The sequence below is a fragment of the Cibotium barometz genome, chromosome 21 (assembly GCF_041138505.1).
Source record: "Cibotium barometz isolate CiBa-2024 chromosome 21, ASM4113850v1, whole genome shotgun sequence".
Taxonomy (NCBI): Eukaryota; Viridiplantae; Streptophyta; class Polypodiopsida; order Cyatheales; family Cibotiaceae; genus Cibotium; species Cibotium barometz.
Genome location: NC_141066.1, coordinates 34,134,172 through 34,144,251, shown reverse-complemented (window position 1 = coordinate 34,144,251; position 10,080 = coordinate 34,134,172). Strand labels below are relative to the sequence as shown.

The 10,080-nt window shown below is 38.8% G+C and overlaps 1 protein-coding gene across 1 annotated transcript; it reads left to right on the top strand.

Moving 5' to 3' along the window:
- Positions 1–786: 786 nt before the first annotated feature.
- On the top strand, positions 787–3,167 carry LOC147627115 (protein NUCLEAR FUSION DEFECTIVE 4-like). The gene has a single exon (XM_086815695.1). The coding sequence runs from the start codon at positions 1,026–1,028 to the stop codon at positions 3,063–3,065; it is 2,040 nt and encodes a 679-aa protein (XP_086671821.1). The 5' UTR covers positions 787–1,025; the 3' UTR covers positions 3,066–3,167.
- The last annotated feature ends 6,913 nt before the right edge of the window (positions 3,168–10,080 follow it).

The following is a 10,080-nucleotide window of genomic DNA, read 5'->3' as shown; positions in this document are numbered from 1 at the left end:
GTAATGCATGCATCCTGTAGGGGTACGAAACTCACTAATGCACTTCTTTACATGGCATTGCTCTTCCTTTATCATGACCCAAGGTGCTTTTGGTAGCTTCACCTTCCCATTTGCTCTATTTTGGGCCATAAAGTGTTGCATGCATTGAACCTTTTGTAAATCATCTCGTTGTGCCTTGCTTTCCTTTGCTCCTGTGATGGTTTTCCAAAGCACCTCGACTATATTCTTGAAAATGTGCACTGTGTCAAGAAGATGGTTCACTAGAAGGTCATTCCAGTATGGAAGTTAATGGAAAATGGATAGACACTTCATTCCTGGAGGTGTGTAGGTTAGATCCGGCTCCTCCCATAAGGTCCTCCAATCACTTCTCTTCTATATGTGAGAAGACCTCCCTAGAAATCCCTCACACAAAGGATGGTTGTCAAGAAGATAGATGTTTGCATGCATACATACTTCTATACGTATGGCATATATACATATACACATATATGTACATGTTTCTATATACCATGCGTATGGAAGTATGTACACATGCATGCATACTTCCATACATATGGTATATATAAACATATACATATATATGGTATATATAAACATATACATATATATACCATACGTATGGTATGTCTGCATACATACTTCCATACATATGGTTTATAGATAAATACATATATATGTATGGAAGTATGTATGCATACATACCATATGTATATATATCATACGTATGGAACTATGTATGCATGTATATATATTTATCACGTGTCCCCTTCACACTAATTGGGTGGTAGACAAGTGTAAGTTGGAAAGAACCTATCTCGACTTTTTTGTGGCGAGAGACTCTGCAGCTACAAATATATGGACACCATGAGTCCTACACTTCATAACGACAACACAACACAGTTGAGCTAATATCAATTAATTGATCACAGCACAGTGGTTAATACATTACACCACACCCACTTTGACGTTGGCAAGCTCTTTTGCATCCAATATTACATTACACGGCTGGCAATTAAAAGCTAGACATGGAGCAGAAAATTACCTGTCGGCAGTTCCTCCTGCAGCTCATCAAAGGTAGATGGATGGTGATGGTGGTATCCTTCTACATTTTATCATGTTCTGGTGCTACTTACATCTTTGGAATATACTCCGGGGCCATTAAATCATCATTACAGTATGATCAGGAAACCATCGACACCCTTAGTTTTTTCAAAGATCTAGGGGCCAATGTTGGTATAATCTCTGGTTTGATGAATGAAGTCTTCCCTGCATGGACTGTGCTTGCTCTAGGCGCAGGCATGAACCTGTTTGGCTACCTTATGATATGGTTGGCTGTCACACATAAAATTGCTCGCCCTCCTGTGTGGCAAATGTATCTTTACCTCTGCATAGGAGCTAACTCTCAAACCTTTGCCAACACTGGTGTGTTGGTGACTTGTGTGAAAAACTTTCCACAGAGTAGAGGAGTAGTGTTGGGGCTTGTCAAGGGTAGTGTTGGGCTTAGTGGTGCAATCTTCACACAAATCTATCATGCAATCTATGGCCAAGATACAAGTGGAGTGATTCTTCTTATAGGCTGGTTGCCATCTCTTGTTACTCTCCTCTTCATGTTCATTGTCCGACCCATGAAGCCAGAGATGGACAACAGAGAAGGCAAACACTTCTTCTCTTTTCTCTACTTGGCCTTGCTACTTGCAGGTTTCTTAATGCTCATCATTATAGTGGAGAATTTGGTGCACTTGTCTTCAATGACTTACCAGGCTATGGGAGCTATTACCTTGCTCTTAGTCGCATTCAATGTGGTGGTTGCTGTCCGAGCAGAGCATGAAAAATTTGTGCAAGATGCTCAGATAACTTCCCCCAATGGCAAACTGATGGAATTGTCTTCAACTTCCAAGAAGCAATTATTCGTGAAAAAAGAAGAAAATTCCCCTTCGCCTACTAATGGACTGCATGATAATAAGCTACCAGCTACTGCCCAAGCTGCAGTGCTCACTAATTCTTCTTCAAATCTGGCATCTCATGAGAACCATAGGATATTGTCTCAATTAAGTGATGGTGAGGGGAAGGATCTAGCTGAGCACTCTGAAAGCCCCAATACTAGAATGGGGAACCCATCTCCATTTTCAGCTTTTAACAGAGATGATCCACAGCATGGTAACAACATTAATGTTTCAGATAAACCTAAGCTCATTACAAGGTTTAAGACGTTCTTCAGCAACTGGCCCAAGAGAGGGGATGATTTCACCATCCCACAGGCCATGTTAAGCATGGATATGTGGATACTCTTCATTGCAACAACCTGTGGAGTGGGAGCAACACTGACAGCAATAGACAACATGGGGCAGATAGGGGCATCATTAGGATATTCTTCAGTAAGCATAAGCACCTTTGTGGGACTGATAAGCATATGGAATTTCCTTGGTCGAATAATAGCAGGCTTTTTATCAGAGCTGCTCCTAAAGAAGTACCGTTTTCCGAGGACATTAATGCTCACAATTGTGCTAGGGTTTGCATGCATAGGCCACATTCTGATAGCCTTTCCGGCTCCGGATACATTATACATTGCTTCTATATTAGTTGGTCTGTGCTTTGGAGCACAGTGGCCACTGCTTTCTGCAGTGATATCTGAGATATTTGGTCTCAAGCATTACGCCACCTTGTTTAATGTGGGGGGGATAGCAAGCCCAGTGGGCTCTTATGTATTGAATGTGAGGGTGGCGGGCTATTTGTATGATAGAGAGGCAAGGAGGCAACAGGCGACGCTGCTTTCAAGCAGTGCTGCAGGCGGTGGCGGACCGGCGCAGGCGCCGGCTTTGAGTAGCGGCGGCTCGGATCTTGCGTGCAATGGGCCGGAGTGTTTCCGGCTCACGTTCTTGATCATGACCATGGTGAGCGCTTTCGGGAGCCTGATTTCGTGCTTCTTGGTGATCCGGACGAGGAAGTTCTACAGCCAAGACATATACGCCAAGTTCCACGTGAAGACCGATGATGACCACCACCACCAAGAAGAAGAAACAAAGGACATGCATATCAATGGGGATAATACAACTTCGGCATCCTAAGCTATGTATCTAGAGTATAAAATGTTTCACAATGACGGCATCAAAAGAACTAACCTCAAGTTGAAGAGAGAATTATACTCTAAAGCACCAACTTTGATTCAATGGTCCTTGTGCTTGCTTCTACACATTCACATACAAAGACACATAAAATAACAAACTTATGATCTTTCTATTTTTTTCACCCTCTCTTAACTATATTTCACACCAAATACAAAATAAAGCGCAATAATAACTATTGGTATATTTCATGTGTGTGAGTATATGAAAGAGAGAGAGAGAGAAAGAGACAGACAGACAATCAAACATAGAAAAGGGGGGGAGAGAGAGAGAGAGAGAGAGAGACATGGAGAAAGACGATTGTGTACATTAAGATACTTTTTATATCTCTTTCTGTCTTATGAGTGTTCGTTGTTGTTGATAATCAGATTGCAAATATTAGTGTAATATTGATATGTTAGAAACCTTTCATTTTTTGGACTTATGCCTTTGAGATTGTTCAAAATATATAGAATATACAAATTGTAGCAGCCTTGGAGAATATATGCATTTATATTAATTGCAGTAGCCTTGGAGAATATATGCATTTATATTAATTGATAAACATTCTTAAAAAAGCAAAAAAAACCTTTCATAGACAATTATATGTGTCACTGTGTTCTTCTTTTTGTTGCGGTATACATGTAGGTTACTAGGGTTATGTATATGTTGGCAAAGATACATAGAGATAATTGTAGAGCGTTAAGATATTAATTTTGGATTTTAGTAAATGGAGCTTCAAAATGATAACAACCGCTCCAAAGATGCAGTGACTGTAGATGATTCTTCCAATGTGAAGAAGTAGCTTTGTCTACGCCGCCCGAGTTGATGAATGTTTGAGCTGCAAAACACCTTGCTCAGTCAAGGTTTCCATCTGGACAAACAAGCTCTAAATGTCTACAAACTATTGTAGATACATGCGACCGCACCGAGAAAATTCGGTTGTAGATACATGCGACCGCACCGACAAAATTCGGTTGCTTGCAAGGAGTACTTAGATGTCCTTTGGGATGAGATTTGTGGAAGTGGTAGCCAAAGGAGAGATACGTTAAGACGTGAGTTGACTCATCATCTCCATCATGTCCATGACAGAAGTGGTCGCATGGAGACAAACCAACTAGATATGATTTCTTTCATGGAGAACATGCATGTTCAAATTGGGGAATGCCTACGTGGTTGTAATGGGCAATGTAAAGAACACGTAGATTCTCTAAAAGATCAAGTGCATACATTAGGCGTAGAGGTATTAAGTCTAAAGATATCTGTCAATCGACTCAATGCAATTATGAAAAAGATGTGCCGTGTTTTAGAAGCGAGGGTAGTTGCTTAGAGATTTTGTGAGAGGGATGATGTTTTTTGATCAAGGGTCAAATTGTGTTCCAACTTTTAGATTTGGCTCTTCGTTTTGGCGATATATATGAAATTTCTATTTTCTCAAATTTAATACTGCTCTCTTCTATTTTGTCTTCATGCTCTTATTTTCCATCTCTTAGTATGTCTCAACTCTGCCTTCCTTTATCTCACTCTCTCTCTCTCTCTCTCTCTCTCTCTCTCTCTCTCTCTCTCTCTCTCTCTCTCTTTGCCTTCCTTTATCTCTCTCTCTCTCTCCCTCTCTCTCTCTCTCTCTCTCTCAGGAGAAATACTTGAAGTTAAGAAAAATATTATTCGTTATTTTGTGTTTTGAAGGAGATTGAAGATGGCTAGGAGCTGTATATACTTGAGTTCAAACCAAGTTCGTCGGCTTTGAATTTTGGATGCAACACGCATGACTCGCCGCCGTGAATGGTCACGGACAAGGACTTACATTCGATAGCAAAATGTTGCTAATTTTACATATCACTTTAATATAGCTAGAATTGAAACATTTGGAAGGGTTGAAAATGAGGAGCATAGTGAACCCCATGGCGAAATTCACTTGGAATCAAGAAACAGAACAATTCTCAATGCTACAGTTCTTCAAGAACCTATCAATGAACATCACAATACTCAGACACATATAGATTTGACTCGAGGCCCTTTCTCATTTGATTTAAATGAGCTACCTATGTCTGCAGGCATTACTGGACGTAGGGTGGTACTACCATCTACATATACTGGGGGGCTAGATACATGCATCAATTGTACCAGGATTTAATGTGCTAGAAAGATGGGTAAACCTAACATGTTTATCACCTTTACTTGCAATCCCAAGTGGGATGAAATAACCAATGCTTTATTGCCGGGTCAGGTTGATCAACCTGACTTGGCTACACGGGTCTTTTCTAAGAAGCATAAGGACATGATGAACTAATTGGTGAAAAAATCAATATATGGAATGGTATTGGGATTTGTTTTTGTTATTGAATTTCAAAAAAGAGGCTTGCAACATGTACCTATATTATTGATATTGGAAAGTGGATGTAAACTGATCGAGATCCCTCACTATGATATGTTGGTATTTGCTGAACTTCCTCACAAGGTGATGTTTCTAGAGTTGCACAGCATAATTAGTCATTGCAATGTCCATGGACCATGTGGTGAATTGAATATTCACTCTCCTTGCATGGTTAATGTGGGAGTTGCAAACATCGATATCCTCAAAATTTTTGCGAGACTACTAGCATTGATGAGAATGGGTATACAACTTACATGCGACGAGATGATGGTAGTTTCATCCAAGTAAAGGATCATAGGGTGGATAGTCGATGGTTTGTTTCATATAACCCTTTTCTCTCTTTGAGGTACAAAGCCCATATTAACATAGAAGTATGCTCTACCATTACAACTATAAAATATTTGTATAAGTATGTATACAAAGGACATGATAGAGCTACTATAGAGTTACATGACAAAATGGGGTTATTGATGAGGTTAGTCAATATTTGGATGCTTTAGAAGCTTCTTTATGGATATATATGGCAATCATGATGTGTTTATATAGAAGGTTGGCAAGTTGAGGACGATGTATACATATACGTATGAGTGTGAACAATATCTATGGATATTATGGGTGCGTGCACATACATAGACACATATTTACATGTGTGTATGTGACATGCACACATGCGTTCACATATCATAGGTGCACACACACATACACATATCTTCCAGTTGTCGCATGCATGGTTTCAATGGATTACATGTACATGTACACATACGTACATGTACATACATACAAACATACATACATACATCTTTATTTGTGTTTGTGTGTAGTTCGATGTGCCTAGCTTTTAAAACGAAAGGAAGGGTGATTTTACACATATTATTTTTGCCTTTAACTACATAGAAAATACTTCCTTGAAAATGTAAAGTGCTTCCTACCCGCCGTCGGAGACGAGTCGCGACACTTACTTTCCCCATTTCTCAATGGTACAATAAGATGTTAGTTAGGAGACTTTAGTATAAATGCACTTACTCAAGTTTGCCTTGTTTATAATGGTTGAATATATGCCAAGGTCTTATTCCCATACATAATGATCCCAAATTTGTACTTAGGAATTTCACTAAGGTGCCTTGCCAAAGGTGCTATATCTGAGCTATATCTTTAACATGAAAACTGTTGAAGGGATAACAAAAATCAAACCTCTCTAGGGTATTTAAATATGTTGGTATATATGGGATTGTTTAAGAAAGTAAAAGTAAATTTTCTACTTGTGAGACACACTCTCATAACCACATTGATTATAGGTTTGGTACAAATAATGGCCCAAGGCACTTCTCCCTTCTTTAGGAGATTCCCCCCCCCCCCCCCCCCCCCCCCCGAGCGTATATACACATTCTTATGAGTGTGTACAATTTACGTTATCATGTCACTTCACTTATACTTCATACATTCTCATCAATATACTTTGAGAGTTATGCTTTTATCTATCTCTCTTTTCTTGTGTATGTGTGTTTTACTACCTTAATCTCTCCACTCCAACAATTGGTATCATAGTAGATTCTCTTGGCTCTCACCCACTTTGTTATATTCTCCTTTAGCTTCTCTTTTGATTGTCTTAGATTGTCTATCGTCTTAGGTGTAGAAGGTGTACCTAGAGTGTGTAGTTAACTACATTAATAGAGTTTTTGCATGTATTAGGGCATTTGGGGGCTTATTTGCATGCTGTAAGGTCTATTAATGTAGTTAACTACATTAATAGAGTTTTTGCATGTATTAGGGCATTGGGCTTATTTGCATGCTGGAAGATCTTTGTAGACATCACGAGGGAGAGTCAGTACTTACAAACTATCTTTCTTTGATTTTGGGTCTTTTGCATTGCAATAGGATTTTATGTGTGTAGATAGGGTCATTGTCATCTTTGGCGTCGCATCTTTGAGCTTATCCTCAATAGCCTCAACATCATGGTCAATCATATCTACATTCGTGCTTTAAAAGTAAAATAGTAACACTTTATACCACCATTTTCCATACACTTTGTAGGTTAAGCGAATTGAGAAAACATATCTCAACAAGGCAAGATACCAAAAATGAATTTGGATTAATATATGCGTGAAATTGAATTACCATATCTCGGGCATGATAAGAAAATTGAGAAAACATATCTCGGGCGAGATACCAAAAATGAAATTAGATTAATGTATGGGTGAAATTGAATTACCATATCTTGAGGGAGATATGAAAATTGAGAAAATGTTTCTCGAGCGAGATCCTAAAAATTAAATTGGATTAACATATGCATGAAATTGAATTACCATATCTCGGGCGAGATATGGGGGCGAGATATGGTAATGAAAAAAATAATTATTTAATATATCTTGGGCGAGATACGAAAATTGAAATTGAATTAATATTTATCGTGCGAGAATAAAAATGAATGTCAGTGGCCACATATCTCGTCCAAGATATTTGCACCCTAAAATTCTTAAACTTTCCATATCTTTCGTTATCTATGTATCTCACCTTACTTTTTCTTACCTTCTTAAACTTTTCATATCTTCCGTTATCTGTGTATCTCACCTTACTTTTTCTTACCTTTTTCTCGCCTTTGAACGAGCTCCTATCGCCTTTCGTGGATCTCGATTGAGCTGTCATTTGCCTCGCCTATTGATTTCAATCGAGCTACCCTCTCGGGCCCGGAGCATTCCGATTGCCCAAGTAAGCCCCACTTCTTTTTCTGAGCTTTCCATGAAACAAAATAGATTAATATGTTAATGGTTTTTTTTAAAACCTTTGAGTAAAACCTCAAATTAATGTTTATTAAAACCTTAATTAAACAAATGAAACAACCTCTATGTTGGCTAGAGAGACATGTTTTGCCTTTCTTAGGGAAAGAGTGTGTACAATATAGCGGGAGAGATGGCCTCCATATAACAGACACTGTGATCCATGGTGTCGAGGTCGAAAAATGCACGGGTAGAGTAGGAGGTCTTGAGGCGGTTGGGTAGAGGGAGATGAGCACTAGAGGAGGTTGGCTCGTCCGGTCCAAAAGGGATAGGGGAGGGTTGTGCCGGCTACTACCGAGATATCCTCTTTTATGCTTACACAAAGTGATGAAGCAACCAGACCATTTTGTATTAAGATGTTGTAGACGTAGGGTTCTATGCATCACGATCTTTACAAGTGCATTTACCATATATAGAAATAATTGATGCCCACCATTTCCTGCTTCATTTTCGCACCTTCTAACTTAGAACCCTTGATAGTGTATATAGTATTACCAATGAAAGAACTTTACAAAAAGTTCAGAGAGGCCCTTGTAATTGATAGTGAAATAATTGATGCCCACCATTTCATGCTTCATTTCCACACCTTCCAATTTAGAACCTTTGATAGTGTATATAATATTACCAATGAAAAACCTTTACAAAATGTTCAGGGCCCTTGGCCAAATCCTATCCCATATCATTTACATGACAATTAAGCAACTTGCATAAAAAAACCATTTTAGGGGGTTTGGAAAAATCCCAATTCCTATTTTAGAAGATCAAAAATAGAGGTGCACGCTGAAGCCTTTTAAGATTTTATCAAAATCCCCTCATGTGATATATTGTTGGGAAAGTTCTTGAAGAATAGGTTTTAAATCTACATTCTCCAACAACTTTGGAATTGGTATGCTCAAGATACACCAAAATGTATATTGAAAAGAAAATTCCCAAAGTAGTGAGATTTTCTCAAACTCCCTAATATGGTCTTAAAAGATCCCATCTACCATCTTCCCAAAAAACAAAAGAGAGCCTTTGATAGTGCCTTATATATATATATATATATATATATATATATATATATATATATATATATATATATATATATATATATATATATATATATATATATATATATATTTCCCAAGAAAAAAAGAACCTTTGATAGTGCCTTATTCACCTTGGGCTTGCCTGAATACCTTGAAGGTATGCCTTATTACATTCATTAATGATCGCTATGAATTAATGCACAAACCAGACAAAAGGGTTAATATGCACACTAGACAAAAGGGTGAACATGAAACACTGAACAGGGACCAAATTGAGTAGAAAATGTAGATTCATTAATTAGTTATCAATTCTCAAGTATGCTTTCTTGTATGTCTTAATACTGTTTGCTTTCACTTTTCAGGGTGCCGAGCTAGATGAGATTTGTCGATAGGTGTCACAAATCACTCTAGAGTTACAAGAGCGGGACAAGGAGATTGAGCACCATAGACAGTTAGTCCATGAGGTGGCGATGGAGAGACGGATTGCATACTCCCGTATGGAGCATTACATGAGGGAGTGGGCCAGACTTGGCAGAGATGTAGCTCACCACATCGAGGTCAACAAATTACTTGTTAAAGATAGCATTAGCATGGTTTCGTGCACCAGACCTAGAAAGGGATTTCCCATGAGAAGATGCCTCATGAGCAACAATCGAGGGTGGAGTGGCAAGAACATGGTCGGTAAAGTGTCATCGGCATCGCCGAAGTGACGTGTGTTGGCAGGAAGGGTATGTCCACCACATCGAGGAGTGGCATCAAGGTCATAGGTCGCACTAGATGGAGGAGTGTCGAGCTCGTAGTTT